Source organism: Gambusia affinis, linkage group LG08 (genome assembly GCF_019740435.1).
Source record: "Gambusia affinis linkage group LG08, SWU_Gaff_1.0, whole genome shotgun sequence".
Lineage (NCBI taxonomy): Eukaryota > Metazoa > Chordata > Actinopteri > Cyprinodontiformes > Poeciliidae > Gambusia > Gambusia affinis.
In genome coordinates, this window is record NC_057875.1 from 26,977,805 (window position 1) to 27,000,721 (window position 22,917).

The following is a 22,917-nucleotide window of genomic DNA, read 5'->3' on the forward strand; positions in this document are numbered from 1 at the left end:
TTGCATGGTTCCTTTTTTGTTATTTTTTTTTTAATTCAAAACTTTTCCAACTTATTCTCCTTCAGGCAAAAAGAGAGAGAGAAAAAAATAAATTTAACAGATATTTAAATACATCTATGAAACAGTGTTGATTATAATCATTACATTCAGGTGCGATCCTAAGAAACAGCAGTAAGGATTTGGTGATTCTCAGAAAAACAAAAAAAACAACAAAAAAAAAAAAAAGTCAAAACGGCCCAACATGGAGAAGATGAAGCAGAAAGCATTTTCTGGTGTTTAAAAAAAGAAAAAGAAACTCATGTTTTATTAGAGCATAAATCTTCTGCATGACCAGGAGGTGGCCCCGTTTTCTCCTGCTATGTGTTGTGTATGATGAGTGGTTGCAATGCTCCTCTTCAAGATGTTACAACAGTTGGAAAAAATGTGATCATTGTCGTGGCGCTGAACCATTTCCAACTCAGCCTGTGTTTCTACCTCTTAGTTATAGATGGGCTTTTTGTTCTCATGATGAAATTAAATAATGAGTCAAAAACAAAAAAAAAGGTTGAGCATTTCATTCAGTCCTGGCCTGATTGCACACTGTAAACATTTCCAAGAAGGCTTCTTCACATGGGATTACAAGTATTGATATTCAACGAATGAAACGTCATTTCTGCAGCTTAGTAACCTGGTAGAAACCTACCCATAATGCAGTTTTGTTGCAGAGTGTGGTGGGGATGGGGGGGGGAGTGGCTTATTTGAAATCTCAGCGTAAATGTCTTTTGGTGGGTGGAAAACATGTAAACAACAAAGCAGTTAAAAAAAAAAAGTACCCAGATTATGCTGACAAGCCATGTGTATGTGTAGGGTAATGAATATGAATCTTATTGTAAGGTATTCATAATTATTGTGCACCTCTGTTGCTTTAATGTCAATAAAGTCCAGTACATGAGCACCAGTACTTGTCACTGTTTTTAACTGCTTCTCTTTACAGGTTTGAAGAGAAGTAAAATACAGAGAACGTAGAATGAACAGATATTGCTTCAGTACTTGTGAATATGAAGAGATCATAACAATGATGCTGCTGGAGAAGAAATGGTCTTTAGTAAGTTTATACCTCTACCCACTTGTTACACTACTGTCATTTTGCTTAAACTTAGAATGTTCAATAAGACATTTATTTAATGGACTATTTACTAACGGTATTCATTTACTTTTGAATGAAATGGCACTCCATAGTGAAACCGCTCACATGTTGGGCTGTCACACGGATGATTCCCTGGAATAGAGCCGCTCTTCATTCCTGGTCCGTAGGGATCCAGAAGTACTCCACCACCTTCCTGCCCCGGCGTGAGGGAGCTGAGCCGGGGCGCTCCCCGTCGAAGGCGGTCAGTTCGTCGAAGTGACTGGGGCCTGGGTCCCTCCCCGGGTGTGGGGCTGAGACTCTCAGCATGGTCCTACAGGAGGACCATAAAAAGTTTTTACCTTTTCGCTGCAACATGTCGTCAGATCAGACCACCTTCAGAAGGTTGTAGCTGGTGTGTGACGCCCCCTGATGGCCACAGGTTGCACAACACCAGCAGTCGACCTCTGATTTTTTTTAAAGTTTGGATTAATGGTTAACATTTTTCTGTTAACAAATGATATAGGTTTTTATGCACCACATTTATCTGCTCAGAACATTCAGCACCTGGAAGTGACTGCAGATTCTAATCTTTCAGTGTCCAGCAGTTTGATTCTATTCAGAAACCATTTTTAATTCAGAGACCAATTTTCCTATTCAAACATTCCAGAGGTTCTGTTTAAATTGTGGGAGCCACAAGAGGAAAAGACACTGTAAATAAATCCAAAACTTATTTAAAACAATTTTACAAAGTTCCAAATTCCATGAGTTTATATTTAGACAAATACAGGTTTATGAATAAAAATCTGCAACTTAAATCACTGGTGATAGGTCAGCTTAGCTGCCTGGTTTTTCACTTAAATAAAAGAATTATTCAAAATATTATTTTACAGAAAAATTAAACTGACTAAAATTGATTTTTGAGCATTTTGAATCCATTCAGAATTACCAAGACCAGGAATTGTGATTCTCTACAGAATCATGTTGGGTTTTTTTTTTTTTTGGAACTTCTAGAAGTGACTATTTGCTTTAGCCTCAGAACAGCCAGTTTGATGCCCAGTTATCTGTCTTGGTATTGGAAGTAAAAAAAAAAAAAGTGGATCGGTGCATCCCTAGAAGAAATAAAACATTTTTTTTCAAATCAGTAACAGGTCTGGGTAGAGATGTCAGACTGCGGACGACTCTACCTGGATGAACTTCTCTCAGGCTCTTCAGATCCGTCGTCCGTTGTGCTGATATATACAGGATCTCCTTCCTGTGCAGAATTCGGACACATAAAAAAGAAGTGACGTCAATGTGCACTTTTTTTCTGTTGTGCAGTTGAACCGACTTCAGAGGAATATGCTTACTGTGAAATTTCTTGGCGTTCCATCTGGATTTTTCAGGATTTTTACCCGCTGATTGCTCTCCGTCATACACAGGAAGTAGCTCTTGATGTTAGCCTGACACTGTTGGAAATACAAATTCGATTTATATTCAGCTGCCATGAGTCACTACTTTACAGAATCACTCTGGATGATTTCTACCTTATTTGCACATCTCCAAGTCAGTAATATTTTTTCATTCTTCTTTAAATAATAAATATGAGTCATATTCAATTACAAATAAATGAGGACATAAATTTTCTATTCTTGCGACAGCTTCTCATTAACTTTAACACCAAAATCTGAATATGCCTCAATTTAAACTCTTTAATTTCTAGCTCTAGCTGGTTATGAACCTTGACGCCAGTCTCAAATCTATTGCAGCTTACCAATGTTTATCCCAGAATTGCCCATTAAATTAGCTTAATAAAACATATCACTAATTCAGTAATAACACAGCATTTTTTAGCATACAGCTAAAATTTTCACCTAAAACTTGTTTAAAGTTAAAATTTTAGCTTTAAAATTCAGAACAATAGCTTGGAACTAAATATTTTCCTTAAATCTAAATATTTTCCCCAGAGCTATAAACTAAACATTATACTCAAATTAACTAAAACTAAATTAAGTTAGCTAAATAGATAATTATTTAGCTAGCAGGCTAAATAATTATCTAGCCTGTTAGCTTGTTAGAAGCTAAATATTTAGCTTGCTAACGAAATATCTTTCAAACTAAAGTTTTTCCTGCAAACCTAATTTTTTGTTTGAAATTGGCAATTATGAGTGTATAACATTTGTGAAAATATGACTTCGAAAAAATTATCCGCATTATTTTCCTGTAGGTCGACAGACTAAACAGCTCAAATAATCGCTGCTAATTATAGAATGTGTAACTTTCAAAGCGAAAAAAAATACAACTTTCAAAAAGGTTACCCCACAGCTGCATGAAGTTGGTTTGTCACGTAAAACACACTGGTGTTTGTGGTTGTGACAACACCAAGGTGACAAAGTTCAAGGTTTCTGAAAGCGAAGTCCTTACAGCTTTGCTCCGCCTCTGAGCTTTCAGGTCCTCGTGAGCTTGGAGGATGTTAGCTAACTCGTGGTGCTTCTCCCTCCAGCTGAGGCACTCTGCCGTTTTCTCCTGCCTCTCTTTGTTGGCCTGACGCCTCTCATCCTCGGCTTCTCGCTGAGCCTGGTTGGCTCTTTGCCTCTCCTCCTCCGCCGCCGCCGCTTTACGCCTCAAACTCATCTCGCTGCAGGCAGAATACACGAAATAACATCCCAACACACCCAAAGTATTTTTGTTTCCATTTCAGGTTAGCCTCGATGGAGCTGACAAACGCTCACTGGCAAAGTTTAGCCACCAGAGGGAGTACGTTATTTGGATGTAATTTGTAAACATCCAGAAAAAAAAACATCCAGAGTATAGCAGAGGGGAGGATAACCAGATCACCAGAGGAACGTTCAACCTTTGAAGTTGCAGTTTCTTTCAACACTGTAAATACATGCAGGGCTTCACCGTTTCCTAGCCACTGAACATCTTCAAACTGCCAGTCAGTTCCTTTTGCCAGTCAGTTTTAAAACTGTGAAAGCAAGCAATTATCTCATTTCATGTCTCATTTTATATAAGAAACACAGAAGAACTGATGTGTACAAGCTGTAAGGCCCAGTGGTGGAAATTACCAGCTCCTGTTTAGACTGTAAATGGATTAGCTCAACGCTGCATTCTAATTTTCTCTGTTCTGTATGTAATGGAGACTGGAATTAAAAGGGGCCATTTCAACCAAGGGTTTGGAATGCGCTTCTGAACCAGACGCTCCAAAGTAACTCTTCAACTTGCTGTCAGCTCCGGGTCAGAAAGACGCTCTTAGTTCAGTTTCCATGAGATGATATTCAGAAAAGATTTTATTTAATGATTTTTGTTGCCTGCGTAAAGTCTATAATGTATGCCCATGTTCACCAGTCAAGGGTGTTAATTATAACCTGTGAAATGACACATGGGCTTTAAATTTTCCGGTTGTTTAAAGAAATAACCAGTCAAATAAGGAAAATATTCTGTAAATGCGACCTCTGGTACTACACACCAGTGTGTGTGCGTGTGCGCGCATATGTAGAGTAAATTGACTACAACAGTCTGTTTCTGAATAATGTTGCTGAATATTTAAACCTATTCTGTTAACACTTCACTACATATCAAGACAGTCAAGATCTAAGTCTTTCTTCCGCTAATCTAGGTCTACAGTCCAAGTGCTTGCTGAAACCAACACCAAATCAAACAAGTTGGTATTTCACACAAGAAGTGTTGAAGACAAATTTGTATTATTTAGAACAGGTTCTTCTCCGATTGTTTTAACAAATCACAAATGGAGCAATACAGATTGCTTAGTCTTCAAATGGTTTGCCACATCACCCTGAACACACCACAAGGTGACCAAGGTGAAACATGGAAGCTTTTTTCCCAATAAAGGAGTCAGTCAGAGTTGATGGGAAGAAAGATGGCGCTAAAAACCAGTTAAAGACTTGAAAAATGTCTGCTTGGCTAAGGTTCAACACCAATATTTTGGACAGTTACATTCAATTTTGGTGGAGATGAGGTGCTACAACAGCCAGCCGGCCATCGCCAGTGTACCTCTCTTTAATCTGGACGTTCTCCTGTGTGATTTGCCTCAGCTTGAGTCGCAGCTCATCCTTCTCTGCCCCCTGGCTCTTGTTCTCCTGCAGCAGACTCTGTTTCTCCCCAGAAAGCCGCTCCAGCTTCAGCTTGGCCTCAAAGTAGTTCCTCTCTGTTTGCGCCAGCGTGAGCTGCAGATCGGCGAGCTGCGAAAACCAAAGGCTGAAGTCAGAACAGGCACAGTAGCTCCATTCAGTTTCATTTACTTATTTAGTCTTCTTTGGATAGTGTTTGTTCAGCCACATTGATGAGTTTTATACCACGAATGGCAGCTAATCCACAAATGCGCAAACAAACAGAGCTAAATTTGCATTTACTGCTTTAGCTCATTTTGAAAATGTTTAGCGCACTTGGCTTCCTTTAAATTAATTTTTCAAGATAAACTGTAAAGCGCCAAATTGATTGACTGTTTGTAAACTTCCAGTTGAATACAGCTCGATATTTGTGTTAGAATTTTGACTACTGAATTATTTTTAGCAGTTAGAAGTTTGTATTTGTGCTCTTATTTTGAAGTGAACGAAGCGTGTTTACGCAGCAATTCCGTTTCCTCTCATATTCCGTCTCTTTTCTACCCCCTAAAACAGGGGTGTCAAAGTCAAATGGACGGAGGGCCAAATAAAAAATTTAGCTACAAGCCGAGGGCCGGACTGATCGAATGTTCATTGAGATTTTTAGAGGATCGAACGGGGGTGCGTGAGGATCGAACGGGGGGTGCGCAGAGGATCGAACGGGGAAGTGCGCGTTGAGGATCGAACGGGGCGTACAGAGGATCGAACGGGGGGGAAGTGCGCAGAGGATCGAACGGGGGTGCCAGCAGAGGATCGAACGGGGGGGGGGGGGTGCGAGCGTTGTGAGGATCGAACGGGGGGGGGTGCGAGCGTTGTGAGGATCGGGATCGCGTTTTTTTCAGACGGGGTGCCGGCTTGCTGCGGGCCGGTTCTAATAATAAATCAAGATCATCCCAGGGGCCGTAGAAAATCTTCTCGCGGGCCGGATGTGGCCCGCGGGCCTTGACTCTGACATATGTGCCCTAAAACTATCAAATAACGGAAATACAAGGACAAAATAAAACGCAGACAGTAGAGAGCAGAAAATAAACATCAATACAATATGAAAAGGCATTATAGAACATTGTACATTACAAAGTCACAGTTAAATTCATGCTTGAGAGTTGTACTCTTTGAAGGGCAAATACAATTTAAACTTGGACTCTACGTGGAGTCTTATGTAAAATGAAGAAATCAGTTTTTGTTACTGGTTTTTTGTCGCGGTGTGAATGTGAGGTGAACATCAGTTGACCTGCTTCTTGAGCAGCTGCAGCTCTTCGCTCAGCCGCCTCTGGTCCGCCTCGGCCGTCTCCTTGTCGCGCTGACACCCGAGGGCCCGAGCCTCAGCGGAGGCCCTGCTCCTCTCAGCCTCCCCCCGGGACTCCTGCGCCTCCTCTGCCGCCCGGGTGCAAAATGTCGCCCTCTGCTGGCAGTGATGCAACTTCTGTTTCAGCTTAAAAGACAAACAGATTGCTTTAAATAGGCAATCTGAAATCCATTCGAGCCTGTCCCTGTTCTCTACACTCACCTCCTTCACTTGTATCTGCAGTTCCTGGTTCATGTTGCGGAGGTTCCTCATCGTCAGCTCGTTCTCCGTGCGCATCGCGATCCGCTCCATGTGGATCTCGTTGGAGAGGAACTTGTTTTCCCTCTTCAGGTCCTCGCATTCCTGAGAAGTGTACAATAATGGGGAGGGAAAGCTCCAGTTTGTTTTGGAAACACGAGGACCTGCTGAAAGAAAATGATTAATTGTGTTATACTAGTAAATTAATACACGTCAGCACTTTGGAAGGTTATTTTTTGATATCTCCCCATCCCGACAAATCAAAGAACATTAATGTTCTCACTGCTTATGCTAATCAAGTGGAATGATTTATGTTGCTCCCTTTTTTTGTGGCCTATTTGAACCCATAATTAATCTAAAATGCATTCCAGATTATGGCAGCTTGAGCTCAGATGGTCTGCAGACTCTAACAAAAAAGTTATGATGAGTTTATTTTCTTGTCATCTCAGAAGCTAGTACAGAGTTTTGGAAAAAAAATAAATAAATAAAAGAGGTTTAGCCTCTTAAATCTTTTTTACATTTTATCATATTCCAACCACAAATTTCAAACATATTTAATTTGGGCAGAGCTAAATTGTGAAGCACAATAACACCTGAGAGGAAGTAAAATAATACCCGGTTTTTGAAAATGTTTACAATTTAACTAATTTTAGCTTTTACATGTGGTTTTGCATATTGAGTGGAGCACGTCACCTCAGGTCAGCATTCTAGCCTATATGCTGTCATTAGTGTTTTAGCTAGCATTAGCTTTTAGTTCATTTTAGCTTTAATGTGGGGTTTTTTACATTGCACGGAACATGTTACTGAAGGCCTACAGCATCACTACCTGTAGGTCATAAAATACTAATGACCACATGCAATCATTAATATTTTAGCTAGCTTTAACTAGCTAATTTTAGCTCCGACATTGTTTTTTGATGAAGCCTGTTATCTTAACGTACCTCAGCTAGCTTTAGCGTTTAGCCTATAGACTCCTATGGACTTAAAGTTTGGCTTTGTAAGCATCAGTCTGTTCTGCACCAACCTAAAACACTCCTTAGCTGGGATCTGAGCTCTGACTGAAGGTTTTCACTCCTCTTCAACAGTTTTTCTACACACGTTTTGGGGGCTTTTGATTTTAATTCCCCCCCTCCCATCCCGCTGCTTCTGCCTATTTCTTACGTTTCTGCAGTTTTTCTGCAGTCGACTTCAAAAATATTCTGCAATTTTTATCAGTTACATTACATTTTCACAAGAAATAAAGATTTCCCAAGTTATACCCGTCTTTGTGCTGATCCACTGTACATACTCTAACAACTTTAAAATTAGAAAATGTGAAAATGATTTTGCAAAGTAAATCCACAAATCCATGTTTGCAACTTTTTTTTTTTGGCTGTGGGGTTTTCCGTTAGAAACAGCGCAGTGGCCACATTTCTACACAGTTTAACAACCTATCAACCAAAGAATCGTTTCTCAAACCTTTTGCTACTGACAAGCTGAGATAGTGAGCTGGAGAAAGCCTTTGCAAGGTGCTTCCTGTTGGACGTTTCCTGCCAGAGAGGAGAGACAATATCTCCTCTTTGTTTTGTGATGAGCTCCACAGTCATTTGTTAATTTTTCAAATGGTCAAAGTGGATCTATAAATGCCGTGCTTCTGCTGTCAATCAGTCAGAGGGAACTACTTGTGCAATAGTTCCCTCTGCGCCCTCCTTACCTTCCTCTTCCGAACCAGTTCCCCCTGCAGGTGATTAATCTGTAGGAAGGATCCGCCGTAGCCGACGGCGCTGACCGGCCTCACTGCTCGAATCGGCCTCCTTGGTCCCCTGGGGAGAACTTTGACCTCTTCTGTCACCCCGTAGCCAAAGTGCCCACCTCTGCTAACACCACTGCTGCTCATGGAGAGAGATTTGTGAAAGCTGTCCTCCGCTGAGGACTTGCCTACTGTCTGTAGGTCCGTATGGGATTTGGCTCTAATGGACATGTTGGTGCCAGGTGGCCGTAGCTCCACCAGGAGGCCTGCTGTCGTTGACCGTAGCGATCGAAGCCCGAAGAGAAGAGCGGGGCCGTTTGGGACGACTCGCTGAATGAACGTCTACAGTCTGGTGTCCGGTTCACAGGGAGTATCCCATCACCAAGTGTCATTCAGTATTCATCAGGTAACGTGATCTCAGATACACCTGGAGGGAGGTAAACACAGGTCAGCCTGAAACAACTTAACGTTAGTTCACACCAGAGCTTTACAGCCTTTTCATTTATTTATTTATTTTTTTTACACTTTTCTTTCCAACACTCTGGTTTGTTCTTCAGATTAATGCTACAGGATTCACGTCTCATTAAAAAGGTGGAAAATGTTCTGGGATTGTTTGAATAAACAAGGGTCGAATGCTGAGCACAGCGGCATAAAACAACGTAAGTTAGGGTTGACTGTTAATTTGGTTTTCTATGTGTTTGATCTGTTAGGGCCGCTCTGAAAAGAATAAAATAAAATTACAGGAACAAACACATAACATTACAAGAATAAAGTTGGAATATCATGACTTTACGTTACAAAGGATTTTGTTCTCTTCTTTGTTTCTATTCTCAGTGAAGTCGTAATATTACGACCTTATTCTCAAAATATTACAACTTTGTTCTTGAAACATTACGACTTTATTCTTGCATTAATTCGACTTTATTCTCATAACATCACAACTGTTCTCGTGATACATTGACTTTATTCTTGTAATATTACAATTTTAGTCTCAACATATGACTTTATTTCCATACCGTTTCAGCTTTATTCCCACAAGATTCCGATTATTCTTGTAATAATCGTAATATCGTGTCATTACGACCTGCATGTTTCGTAATATGATGACTGCTTTGGAATTTTATGACTTTTTTTCTTTTTAAAAAAGAAAGGTGACATTCAACTATTTTAAATAGATCAACAACAAGGGGAAAAAAAAGCTGCAAAGTTGAACAGGACGTTCCTCTTCCTACTCCACTGATAGAGCCAACAGCTCTGCTGGAAATGCTGGCAAAGCAGGAAATATTGATACCACTGAACTACACACCCAACAGAGTAAAACTATTCCTTCACTTCATTTTTTTCTTTTTTTCTTTACAGAAAAAGCACCAGTTCAGATCACTCGGGAGCTGATCTTTTCTTTTAATAGCGGAGGATTATGTTCTCCGATTTGTTTCAACTGGAGTCCTCAACACTTCCTGTCCTCCCACCTTAATGCTTCCTGGACATCCTTTATGATCCCAAACACCAAACCTGATATGCCGTATATGTCATCTATCTGCGATCAGACGAGCAAAACAACGTCTGAATCCGACCTGATGTCATGTGGATGTTTGCTGTATCTGGCTGAAAGGCCAGCGGGCAGAGCTGACCTCACCTTTCCTGTTTCCTCCGTTGGTCCTGGGACTCCCTGCTGCATTCTGGGTGCTCCTTCACATTCACCTCACACACAGAGACATGGCGGGTCGGTTCTGCTTCACCTCCGCCTTTCTGCTGCTCTTTATGTTGCAGCTTTCTGCCTCCAGTCTAAGTAAAGGTAAGAGATCTGCTTTATTTTTACAATAAAAAAATGTTTTTTTATTTTTTATTTTTAACACTTTGTAATGATTATATATTTGATATTATGGTATAAAGTGAGAATGCAGCTGCAGAATTGTTACATCTGTTTTGACGTATGATTTTAGTTGACTTTGTATCATGATCAAATATTTTAAGGCATTTTGTTCTTTTGTATTCAGAAAATATGAACTAAACTAAAGTAACTAGTGAGCTAGACTTTATTTTTTAAAACCTATATATTTTTTAAAACCTTTTTAAACTATACTTAGCCAGGTCAGAAAGTAAATGGAGTAAAAAATAATGGAAAAGGAAAATGTACAAATATTGTAATCTGCAATAACATTTACTTACCTATTCTCATTCTTGCACTGCTAGTTCATAACTTTTAATTATTTTTATTTAGATTAAGTTTATTTACCCCATATTTTCGTTCTTATATTTACACTTTTTTTTCCTCTAATTTCTTTCAAAAAAATTAAAATCCTCTGCACCAAAACATCAAACATACTCGACTAATAAATATGATTTTGATGACATAAACAGCAATACAAAGTTAATACTGGTTTTAAAAAAGAAAGTCTAGCTCACTAGTTACTTTAGTTTAGTTCATATTTTCTGAATACAAAAGAACAAAATGCCTTAAAATATTTGATCATGATACAAAGTAAACTAAAATCATATACGTCAAAACAGATGTAACAATTCTGCAGCTGCATTCTCACTTTATACCATAATATCAAATATATAATCATTACAAAGTGTTAAAAATAAAAAATAAAAAAACATTTTTTTTATTGTAAATATAGTTTCATAACAATGGTCGTTATCAGGGTTTTAAAACTAAATCTCAGTGTGTTAAAGTGACTGATCTGACAGCACAGAATAAGCATCTCAAACATCAGATACATCACCTTTGAAATGGTTTAAATGGCAGCAGCGTATGGAGGGGAAAAAATGTCAAAACAAAACTACTGAACCTGTTTACATGTGAAGGATCTGGTAAGGCAGTCAGGCGTTTCAGTCAGCGGTTCTCCAGGTGCTAATAGATCACGTGGCCCTTTCACTGCGGTACTAGTACCACTTGTGCGCTTTTAAGGTACGCTGAAGATATCTTTGCAATAAAATGTGATAAATAGAAACAAATCGGCTGTGATGTGGAGCTTATAAAACCTAAAAACATGAGTTGTTTCAGAAGGTAGAGAAGAGCGCAGTGGGAAGGACTTTTGATCCAATCAAAGAAGTGAACTAAACAACGTCTTGGCTAGCAAAATTTACTTTTAACGTTTATCTCTATAAGTTTAAACATTTTAAACTGTAATACAAGAAGTCACCAACATTTTAATATACTTTTATGTCATTACCAAATATTAGTTCTGTTGTGTACTTCAGTTTATGCTGCAAGTTTGGGGAATTTTCTCCATAGTACTCGACTTTCTACTCAAACAACTGATCTTTCAGACTCTGTACTAATTTTGTGTTTACTGTACTTTTTATTTTGTCACAAAGAATAATTTGAGAATCTCGAACGAAAGCAAACTATAATACAATCGACACCTTCAAGGTTAGAATTACCACGTTTTGCCATTCGTCATGCTAACCACACGTATCAATTTTGCAACATTTTCAGTCGTGGTCCAGACGGACGAACCCATAGGAATCTTCCTGCTGATTGACGGAGGAAGATACACTTTGAACTTCACCGAAGCACAAGCGGCGTGTTCGTTTCTGAAGGTCACCATAGCAACTATAGCGCAGATGAAGGAAGCAGTACGGCACGGACTGGAGACATGCAAGTAGGACGATCAATGAATTACATGAAAATGCGAGAGGTGGTGTTTGATTGACTGTTGTGTCTTTGTGTGTACAATGACAGTAAAGTAAGTCTTTAATTGTCCCCAACAGGTATGGCTGGGTGGCTGAGAAGACGGCGGTCGTCCCACGGATAACATCTGACAAGAACTGTGGAAAAGGAAACACGGGGCTGGTCCTGTGGAACACGCCGCCTTACAGCAAATTTGCAGTGTACTGCTTCAACGCTTCAGGTACCAATCGGCCCGGCCCGGCCCGGCTCAGTGAGCATAAAGGATGTGAACAGAAACATTTTCTCCTGTGGCTGAGGATTTGAAGTTGACGTGTATTTTTCTCTGTTTTAAGCGCTTACGGATCAGAACCAAACTCTGGACCCGTCCACAGCCACCCCACAGTCTCCCGGCTCCTCCACCTTACCGGAAGCTCTGGGCCCAGCCTCGTCATCTGCTGCTCCTACCTCCAGATCATCCACCCAGAGTCCGCCTGCAGTGGGAAACACATCTATACCTCAGCCCACCGAGCAGGCGCCTTCAGCTACAGCCTCTGTTACCAAGGCAACAGACTTGTCTTCATCTTCCTCCCCTGTCAAACACCTGTCCTCACATATTCCCGCTTCTCCTCATCGTCTCATCACCTCCACGCCCGCTGGTGTCACTTTTAGCTTTCCAACCTCCACTCAGTCCCCAAGTTTGTCCGTTTCCTCTGAGCCGGGGCTGGAACCTTCCGTTGGCTCAACACGCCCCCTGCTGGACGGTAAACATTCCTTATTTTGCTCTCTGTTTCACTGGCTTTACTGTCACAGGCTGGCAAATCGTATTTTACATGAAAAAAGACCACCAAAAGATGAGGTGAGGAACAACATAAACACGTTCATTTCTTTTATCGTGGACTTTATCAAGTAGTAATACTAATTTATAATTCACATTTTATTCTATTACACATTTAGACATTTTAAGGATAGGAAGTGTTCAGACTTAAAAAAAAATTTTTTTTAAATTTTGTTTCTTTTTCAGCTGCTCATATCAGCCTCATCAGTCTCAGCATCGTTTTCCTCCTTCTCAGCGCAGCGACGGCTTGGTGGTGTTACAAATCGTGAGTCAACTTCCTGGTCGCTTCGGTGGCTTTAAATTCTTCACGAGGAAACTTTGGCTAAACTGTCCTTAGGGACAAAGTCCCTGAATAAAGAAAGTACCTCCTCTTTCAGTTCTAGGGTCTTACATAGAGCATCAGGATAGCTGTTGCATATCCTTGTACACTTGAGTTTAGAAAAAAAACAAAATAGGGGAAACTGCACATCATTTGTGTTTATCCTTCTATATGAAACACAGGTGAAGGATGACCCTTTGGGTTTACTCGTGTCATGCATTTAACAATGGAAGTTGTGTCAAACACAACGCTGCACCGTATCACTGGGACTGTATATATAATAATGTTGTGTGTTCTTTTCAGTTAGAAGCCATTTTTCAAAATTGTTACATTACCCTTAGTGAGGCCCCTGTATTCAGGGGCCACGGCCCCCCCTTGAATAACTAAAATCCGCGAATACGTGAAACCCACTCTGAAAATATTTCTACAATACTTTAAATGGATAAAAGCAGCAGAGTCTCTAAATTCTAGTGGCTCATGTATTTTGTGACTAATCATCTGCATTTCCTGCCTGCTATGGCGAAGGAATGACCTCCGCTGGTATGCCCGGCGCCATAAGGACGACGTGGAGACGGAGATGTGGAGGAACTCCCACGGTGAGCTGGACCTACTCAGTGAAGACGGAGCAGCAGTGGAACATGATGAAGAGCTGTACTCCAGTGACGTCACACTGTGTGTGAATACCGGGATGGAAACAAACTCTGCAGAGTAGCTGATGTTTCTGCTGCCTGGTTTAGTTTTTTTCTCAGGCCTGGATGAGGCACAACAGACTGAACCCATCTGGAAATCACTGGACAACAGGAAAGAAGCCGTTTATCACCGATGAAGCTGACCAGCCATAGTTGGTTAGACTCCTTTTTTGCCAACGTGGTTTAATATTTTTGATGTTTTCTAATGACGTTGGGTGATTCAAGAAGCAGCCATGTTTGTATTGCTCTTTACTTTGAAGTAATGGTGAAATATATAGATGTAGAGATTAGGAATACAACAATAAGAAAATTTGGGCTGATATTGGTAACTGATATGTTATTACTCTTGTGGCTGATAACCAATATCTTATATATCTCACTACCCTTTTGAAACCTATAAAAAAAGCTACCTGGCTGCTGATAGTTAAACTCCCCACAATCCTTTGCTACATCACTGCCACTGTCACATGGCCAACCTCTTTCCCTCTCCCTCCAGAAACAAACAGCAACAAGATGGAAATAAATATCGGTAGATTATATTGGCCCACTTTTATTTATCGGACCAATTCTGATATGTTAACAAATGACAAATCGGCCAATACCGACGTTAGTGCCGATACATCGTGCATCCCTAGTAGCCAATATGTCGGAATGGAAAACCATCAGTACACTACAATAAAACAGTACTATAGTAACATCAACATCTTTCATATTCCTTATTCAGCATTCGGTCGCCATGTCAACGCCATTGTTCATTTAACATGCTGTATTGTTTACCCAGATTGTTGATTTTTCTGGTTGCGGATGTTTTCAGTGCACATTTACAGACTGGTGGTGAGTTCAGTTTAAGTCTGAACTTTGACTGGACCATCAGATGCGCTTGGTTCCATTTAAAGTATTCTATTGCATTTCTGGCTGCCTCATCAGTGTTATAATCATTGTGCGCAGGAAGTGGTGAATCCTTGTTTACCGAACCGCGAATATAAGCCGGGGTCCACAGTATTATATATTATTTTATACATCCAAGCTGTCATGTGAGAATGTCAACGTCATAAATGGAAAAACCAACATTGCGTTTATATCAATTAAGGGGAAGTTAAGTATGCTAACATAGCAATAGTAACATGCTAAATGTTAGAATATCATGTTTAGCACCAAATACCACTATAACTCAAAAAATACGTGGAGAGTAATAAGTATTAGCAAATTATATCAACCCATCCATGCACTGTATGACAACAATAGATGTTTGATTCTTGTTCTCGGGTGGAAACAATTACAAGAACTACTTTAAGAAGACATAAAGAAATAATAAAAAGCATCTTTTTTTTTTCTACTCAGCTCTGTGTTTTACAGCAAAATTGGCAGCTGCTGCTGCCACAAGAGTTGTTGGGATGGAAATGGTGTTTTTCTTTAATTCACAAACTCTATCAAATGTTTGATAAGTGTAACCATAATGCACGCTATCTCAAACAGACATCTTGACTAACACAGTCACACTCTGATGAAATCCAGTTGGTTGGAACACTTGGGCAATTTAATTTGAAATGATCTGGAAATAAATTAGCGAGTGAGGAAATAAGGTTTTACTGACAAGATTCCAGCAGATGTTTGCAATCATCATTTGATAGAGCATGGCTTGCTGTTAATATGGCCAGCTGACGTCAAGCTTTATAGCTAGGGTATGCATTCTGTAACAGTCGTAATACTGTGGACCACATCTGATTTGCAAATGTGAACTCTCACTCTGAGTTTTACTCAAGGGCTGGCCCATTTTAAAACAGTTATTCATTTAGAGTAGCATTTTTTTATTGAATGTGGATAAAATTTTGGTTTATTCATATATATAATTTTAAATCATTGTTTTGTAATTTGTGTGTTGAAAACATAAGATTCTGCTCTTATTTTAAAATAAACCTAATTTATAACTGAACTTAAATAATTGTATCTCCCATGTACAAAGAAATTACTTAACAGCGATTCATTGTTGTACAACTTTCCTCCAGGCCACAAGTGGCGCTACCGAGTCTTCCCTTAGAATTCACAGGAAGAGTCACGTCACGTTGAAAACACATCCACACATTCTAACCCACTAGGAGCTGCTGACATTTTTGTTTGTTTGTTTTCGAGGTTAATTCAAAACATTTCCAGTGAAAATAAAGCCGGAAGTCGTAATGCGGCGCCTGGGCTCCGTTCAGCAGAAAATCCCGTGTGTTTTTCTCACCGACGTGAAGGAAGAAGCGTCCAGAAAACGCGAGCATCAGGTGAGCGAGCAGCTGTGAAGCAGCATCATCATCAGTATCAACCTGTGATTGATTCTGCTACTACTGTTACACTGCAGGCCGTAGCACTCTCTACCTACAACGGTCTTCTTCCGCATCCATACCTTAATGTTTGCAGAATGCGTTTCATTTACTTCGGGTCGCTTAAAGAACCTTTACGTACAGCGAAAAGATTCCAACAACCGCAGAGTTCTTGTCTGTATGAATGGAGGATGTAAAAAGAGTTTCTATAAGAAAAACGGAACGCTTACTTTAAATATCTAGATTGTTCCCTCCCTGAATGTATTTCCAGTGTACAACGATAAAAATCCTTAAATGTGCGGCATGCATTGTTTTCAGCATTCTTATTACGCCAATGCCCTGTAGAACCACATATGGTCAAACTCTTATCAGACTGAATAGAAAGAGTCTATGAACAGAGGTTTCACGTAGCCAAGAAGTTACATTTTAGCCTCGTTGTCTTTTAAATATTTTTTCTTAAATGGGACTTTCATGACTTTCTTTCCATTCTTTCATAGAGGTCAGATTTGTGGAGTGAACAACTTCGAAGGAGGTTCAGTTTGTATTCTTTATGCTCCCCGTTTTGTCTCGTCTTCAGCAGTTTCAGATTGTTGCGACTGAAAACGTGAACCCTGTGGCTCTGGAGGCTAACGTAGACTGCGCCTTCGCCACCGAAAAACTGGACGGCACCTGCTGCTACGTCGCTCTTTATCAAGGTGCGTGTTTCTCAGTGTTGAGTCTATGGGGTTGGATTCAGGCGTGTTGGACCAGGGAGACATCTAACATTTACAGGACACCGGCCCTCGAGGACCAGGAGGGCCCACCCCTGGACTAGATCCAAGGTTTAAAGGGTTTTGCAGGTTTGTGTTAGTAGAAGAAATTTAGCTAATTTTCTATTAGCAATATGTACAATTGATTTATTTCGAACATGGTAGCAGTACAAAATGGCTCCTGGGCCACAGCTTGGACACCTCTGCTCTAAGGTTTCATTGTTTTTTTAGACTGTACAGCTTTGTGGAATTGTCTGTGTTAATAAACCCAATGATATTTGTATAAGATGTGATATGAGAGGCTTTTTATGTGACTCTTATGTCTGTTTTAAGGTCAGCCTTACCTCTGGGCCAGGTTGGACAGAAAGCCCAACAAGCAGGCAGAGAAGAGGTTCAAGAAGCACCAACACACTCACAAAAGCTGTAAAGGTACCGTCACTTTAGCTAGGTGCATGTTTCCCACGCTGCAGTGGCTGGACTAATTGATAGGAGCAACAGAGTTCTGGTGGTTTATCTCAGCATTTTGGATTTTCTTCCAGATTTCTCCTGGAATGTGGAGGAAGATTTTAAAACGGTGCCCGAGTCGTGGATTCCTGCTCACAGAGTCAAACATAGCAACGGACATCCCATTCCTGACGAGCACGGACACATTCCAGGTTCTGATGCCTTCTATCGTAAAGGAAAAAACAACAAAAAAAACATCTTGTTTTAATTGAAGGGTTTAGTTTCTAAGAATATGAGAGAAATGATCCGATATCTATATGGTTCTGTAGTTTAAGTTCAAGAGAACAGAAAGTGAAAATTAATTCAAAACTGCCATTTTTTGCTCAACTTTGATGAGACTTCAGTGGGATATTAGAATCTGAATTGCTTTTAAAGCTGCAGTGTGTAACTTTTATAAAAAACAAAAACAACAAAATTTTTTTGAAACTGCCATGACAGAAAACATATCTAACTCTGTCTCTTTGCAGTGCAAGCTAAAAACAACCAATCAGAGGCAGGAGGAGGGCCGTAGCGCTGTCAATCAAGCTCATTGACAGCGTGAAGTTACCTGCTATGCTACAGTTTCTGATAGCAGAACCTGCTGTGAATGCTAAGGCTAGTTAGAAAAGACACCGTTTTCCAGTAATGTTAAATCAGGACGTTGATTGATGGCGCTAAGATCCGCCTCCTGCCTCTGATTGGTTGTCGGCAATTGCAGCACAGAGAGGAGCTGGAGGAGTGCGATGTTTTCACAGATTATGTGTGCCTATTTTTCTAACAAATAGTAAAAATTATAATTTTTATAAATGTTGCGTATTGCAGCTTTATTGTGTTTCAGAAGGAAAGTAACAGCATTCAAACACAACTAAATAATTGATTTTTCACTAAGTGAGAAATTTCACCTGCTCTGTTAAAGGATTTGGGCAGTTTGACGGTTTGAAGCATTAACACATCGCTAAAGTAAGGCAAGACATCAGCAATTGCTGATGCTCATCAATCCAGGAAGGGTTTCTAAAGTCATTTCCTGACAGTTTGAAGTATATTGTTCTACTAAGAGAGAGATTATCCACATTTAAGACAAACCGGCCTCAGCTAGCACTTTGGGCGTCTGAGTTCATCGTGGGACAGTTAGGAAACGGCCGAACACGTTGCTGCCGAGTTTCGACAACGATGGCTGTTGATGGTGAAACTGCAGGCTGGGTCCCGGTGCAGAAGGGCAACAAGCAGTACTGCTGGCACTCCTCCGTGGTGGATTACGAGCTCGGGGTGGCTCTGGTTCTGAAGCCCGGCTGCGACGACGACGACGACCTGCTGGAGATCACAGCGCTCCCACTGGCAGACCTCCAGGAGCAAACGCTGGAGCTCATCGGAACCAACGTCAACGGAAACCCATACGGTGAGGCAGCTGAGCGCCGGCCGTGTGGGTCCGGCTGGGGGTCTAGCTGGAATCCACTGGACCGTGGATTATTATTGCTTTTTCATCAGTTTTATTATTATCATTATTTTTTAATTTTGTATCTGTCTCTAATAATAATTCTGCATGCAACCAACATTTCTTGGACCTCAGAAACCATTATTTCACATGATTACAGCCTACAAAGTAACGTCTGTTTTGTTATACTTAATGAGATTTTTTTCCCCTCCCGCAAAAAAGTACTTTAACGGCATGAAAAGAAAAAAAAAAAAAAAGCAGCCCCACACATAAAGTTGGTCATCTGAGAATGTTTTGAGTAATTTGAGGCAATTATGACTTTTCTAGTTATTTTTAATCACCACAATTCCCCTTTGATCTTTAGCATCTTAAAGCTTATGAACTATTACAGACACGGATATAAAAGACCATCAAAGATTGGCCTGTTATATTATTGGCATTTGAGGCCAGAGCTTTACGTACAACGAATGGGAAAAAAAACAAAACAAAAAATCAATAAATGTTTTTTCTCACCGTTTGAGTTTAAGTCAGGCCAGATGTCTCTTCTATTAGGTCATTTACAGTTACTAGAATCACTCATTTTTTTCTAAATGCCACAACAGTGAGAGAAAATTTGCCAGAGGTTTATTAATCTCTTGAACATCAGAAGTTTACACACATTTTCTTAGTATTTGGTAGAATCGCCTTGATGGGAAAGACAATAGAGGGGAGTAAATGTTTCTGCCTATAATCTCAGAAATTTTCTATAAAACAAAACCTGGAGATTTTTGAGTTTGAGAAATCTTATATTTCTAGAAAAAAGTTAAAAAAATTTTTACTTCTGCGTTTCAAAAGTAAAAACATTTCCAACGAGAAATGTCCAGATTTAAAAAAAAAATGTTTTGGTGTAAATTTACCATTTTATTTTATTGTTTCTATCTACAGTGGCCCTAATGCACTGTTTTAGCAAACAAAAAAATCTTAGAATGCATAATTATTAGCATAGTCACAGATACGTGAATTAAAATAAAATCCCAAATTAGAAACATTACATAGAAGTAGTATGCCCAGTAGTCGCACTATTTAATGTCAGGCGCTTTGGTAAACGAATAATCTGAGAATTTTTTGTCTATTTCTCTTTTGCACAACCTTTCTTCACTCTTAAGTGAATTTTGCAGACACAGTTTTAATAAGTTATGCCTATTTTACTTAAATATTTTTCAATTTTAAAATTCAGCTCGTCACTGTGGTCAGACTGTACCTTCATCACCCCTGAACTGTTCTTAATATAAGAAATCTAAATAAGTCCAGCAGAGGTGAAGGCGACGTTTTTCAGTACCGACATTTAGAACGACTCACTTTTCTCCCCCTCATAATGGCTCTCATGTACAGCCTAGTCGTCTGCTCTGTTCAGGACTGGGCAGTAAGAAGCAGCCCATCCACTGCCTGGTTCCGCATGGCAGCATTCCGGTCAGGAACCCGCCGCCCGTCAACTTCCAGCTGCTCCGCTCCTGGTTCCAGGAGAACTGTGAAGGTCGAGTGGAGGGCATCGTGTGGCACTGCAACGACGGCACGCTGATCAAGGTGGGAGGAGCCAATATTCTGTCGCCGAGGCTATGTTTAGGTTTCTACAAAAGCAATTTTAAAGGTGTTAAAGGGGAAGTATTTTGTATGACCGACTTTTTTGAGCTTTACATCATGTTACAATGTTATTCCCGCATCAAAAACATACCTGGAGTGTTTCATGCATGCTTGAGGAATCCTTTAACCTCCATGGCAACCATTCAACTATGCAAAACGCTTGGGTGGACCTAGCCCCGCCTTACAAGAAGAAGCCCCTCCTCTGAGCTGCAATTTCCAAGCTTCCCTCTGCCATGAATATCAGCTCCTTCAGACTAGCCAGCAGAAATTAGCAAACACCTGGTGGAACTATGCATTTGCTGAGGTCATTATAGGAGCTACTTCACTGATTAAAAACGTTATTAAAGGGTTAATAGAGTAGCCATGTTGTGATGACTTCCTGAAGGCAGAGTTTGAGAAAAAACAGGAGTTTCTTAAAAAGACAGAGGCCCAATTTCAAGAAGTTAAGTTAAAAGGTCAAATTTCTTTTTAAGTAATTTGATATATATAGCATTTTTTATAATAACTGAAGTTAAAAGTTACTTAATTGTGCTATAAAATGGCAATATATGGCTGGGAAACATAATACTGCCTTTTTCATTTTGGGAAATCAGTAATTGGCCAATACTTGCGTATGAAACCGATCTTATTCACCTCGGCAAAGTCTGAGACCACCAGGTCATGTACATAGTGCCCCATTATCGGTAAGTTCCACCATTTCCAACTCGACATCTTTGTCCCTATTTTTAGTGACTTTTCAGACTGAGAAAGAAAAAAACCCGGTATTGGCCAAAAATCGTAATCGGTTTTTAAAGATCGTCGGTCAGCCAGAAAACTGCAATCAGTGGGCCCCTACTTTGCTTTTCCGAAGCCGCTTGGTTGAGTCAAGTGTCTGTTTATGTTTGCAGATCCACCGGCATCACCTGGGCCTGAGGTGGCCGGACGGTGAAACTCGCCTCGCCAGCAGACCCGCGGTGGTCCGCCTCGGGGGAGCGTCCGTAGCCTGCAGCAGCGGCGAGGGCTTGTTGTCGTGGTTTTCCCCGCTGAACGGACAGCGCTTCAGTCAGCTTCAAGACGTGCAGCTCTAGCCGTAAACCTCCGGGACGACAAGGATGACGCTCTCTAACAGAAAAGTTATCTTTGGGGAACAGAATTAGCAGAAAGTCTTAATAAAAAAAAAAAGAAAGAGAAAAAAGGTTTTCCATGGACAAGGAGTCCTCATTCTGAAGGTGAAATGTGACGATTCAACCAAACAGTGTTTCAGATTTTAATATAAAGACAGTTTTGTAACGGTCTTTGAAAAAGAAGTGCACGACTTCAATGTGTTATTGTAAATACTGTACATACAATCTTCTGTTGTATAAAAGGACAATTCTGACCATTCAAAATGATCTTGTTTTTATTGAAAAATACAGAGGAATTCCTGATAAATAATTACAAAACTATAACTCTGTAATAACACACAGCTGTTGGAGGGGGAAAAAACAAACAAAAACAGTAAAAAAAAAAAAAAAAAAGTGCTTCTTGGCTGTTTCTGTTGACTTTGACAGTAAAAAAAAAAACCAGAACATAATTAGAACAGTAGCCAACTCGTAGTTAAAAAGTCTGGAAAATGGCGCGTTAGCTGATGGACACGCTGGGCATTTCAGCCGTCACGCCAAACTGATCGCACACCTTCCTGAGCTGCTCCTCCAGCAGGATGTTCTTCTTCACCTCCAGGTTGTAGTTGTATTTCAAATCCTCCAGCTCTTCGAAGAAGTTCGGGTCGAAGTTCCCCAGCTCCTTCCTTAGCTTTCTGACCTCTGCTTGGAGTTTAGATTTCTGGCTTTCGGCAGCTTGGAGGAGCCTTTTCAGGTTCCCATGACCTTTGAATGCAACATCTGAGGTCAGGGTTTGCTTCCCATTAACCTACACTATACAGCTAGAAGGACTGAGAACACATGACTGAGTCATTCCTCTTGACAATCTACAGGACTATCTGGGTTTAACAGTTGCCAGAAGAATGCTATTTATCTAATTTCACTTTAGTGGAAGGTTTTGGGAAAGGAAATTTTGCTGTGGGATTGTTTTTCAGTACAATTCAATTATAATTTTATCTCCTGACTCTATGGGGCCAGTCTCAGGTATGGCCCATTTGTTGAAACAAACTCCACACCAGTGTGCAGCCCAAAGTCTACAAATGCTACGTTGACACAGCAGGCAAATCAGATTTTTAAATTTTTTCAATGAGGTTCTTATGCGGACGCGGGTCGCTTTGGGGTGGTAAACACATAAACTCATTGCAGTATGGTTTGTTTCATTAGTAGTGTGAACGGCCGCGCAGGAAACCAAACATCGGAATTAAGCTTTGAGACCTGCTGTGTGAACGTAGCTTTACACATGGACCAGAGAGTCTTGTGGAGAAGAACCTAG

The 22,917-nt window shown here is 40.3% G+C and overlaps 4 protein-coding genes across 9 annotated transcripts in view; 2 read left to right on the forward strand and 2 right to left on the reverse strand.

The window, feature by feature from the left end:
• Positions 1 to 194: 194 nt before the first annotated feature.
• Positions 195 to 8,719, reverse strand: LOC122835172 (trichohyalin). Its single transcript, XM_044124002.1, has 8 exons — positions 8,442 to 8,719; positions 6,713 to 6,853; positions 6,437 to 6,637; positions 5,096 to 5,283; positions 3,506 to 3,719; positions 2,452 to 2,550; positions 2,290 to 2,357; positions 195 to 1,436 (listed from the first exon to the last, which is right to left on the reverse strand). The coding sequence occupies exons 1-8, from the start codon at positions 8,706 to 8,708 to the stop codon at positions 1,277 to 1,279; spliced, it is 1,338 nt and encodes a 445-aa protein (XP_043979937.1). The 5' UTR covers positions 8,709 to 8,719; the 3' UTR covers positions 195 to 1,276.
• Positions 8,720 to 10,138: 1,419 nt separating this feature from the next.
• On the forward strand, positions 10,139 to 15,275 carry lyve1b (lymphatic vessel endothelial hyaluronic receptor 1b). 2 transcript variants are annotated; one of them, XM_044124004.1, is made up of 6 exons: positions 10,139 to 10,272; positions 11,923 to 12,088; positions 12,198 to 12,337; positions 12,450 to 12,857; positions 13,118 to 13,196; positions 13,776 to 15,275. In XM_044124004.1, the coding sequence occupies exons 1-6, from the start codon at positions 10,194 to 10,196 to the stop codon at positions 13,960 to 13,962; spliced, it is 1,059 nt and encodes a 352-aa protein (XP_043979939.1). In that variant the 5' UTR covers positions 10,139 to 10,193; the 3' UTR covers positions 13,963 to 15,275. The 2 variants fall into 2 exon arrangements, with proteins under 2 accessions (XP_043979939.1, XP_043979938.1); XM_044124003.1 differs by having other exon boundaries at positions 10,141 to 10,272; positions 12,450 to 12,952.
• Positions 15,276 to 15,957: 682 nt separating this feature from the next.
• On the forward strand, positions 15,958 to 21,893 carry lg08h12orf29 (linkage group 08 C12orf29 homolog). 2 transcript variants are annotated; one of them, XM_044124006.1, is made up of 7 exons: positions 15,958 to 16,203; positions 16,820 to 16,937; positions 17,325 to 17,420; positions 17,531 to 17,647; positions 18,670 to 18,870; positions 20,300 to 20,469; positions 21,414 to 21,893. In XM_044124006.1, exons 1-7 carry the CDS (start codon positions 16,114 to 16,116, stop codon positions 21,591 to 21,593), a joined length of 972 nt encoding a protein of 323 aa, XP_043979941.1. In that variant the 5' UTR covers positions 15,958 to 16,113; the 3' UTR covers positions 21,594 to 21,893. The 2 variants fall into 2 exon arrangements, with proteins under 2 accessions (XP_043979941.1, XP_043979942.1); XM_044124007.1 differs by having other exon boundaries at positions 15,960 to 16,203; positions 16,823 to 16,937.
• Positions 21,887 to 22,917, reverse strand: part of cep290 (centrosomal protein 290) — a 54,803-nt gene continuing 53,772 nt past the window's right edge. For all 4 annotated transcript variants that reach the window (XM_044123991.1, XM_044123993.1, XM_044123992.1 and 1 more), the window contains one exon: positions 21,887 to 22,370. In XM_044123991.1, the coding sequence (XP_043979926.1) occupies positions 22,126 to 22,370 (245 nt within the window). In that variant the 3' untranslated portion in view covers positions 21,887 to 22,125. The remainder of the gene's footprint in view (positions 22,371 to 22,917) is intronic.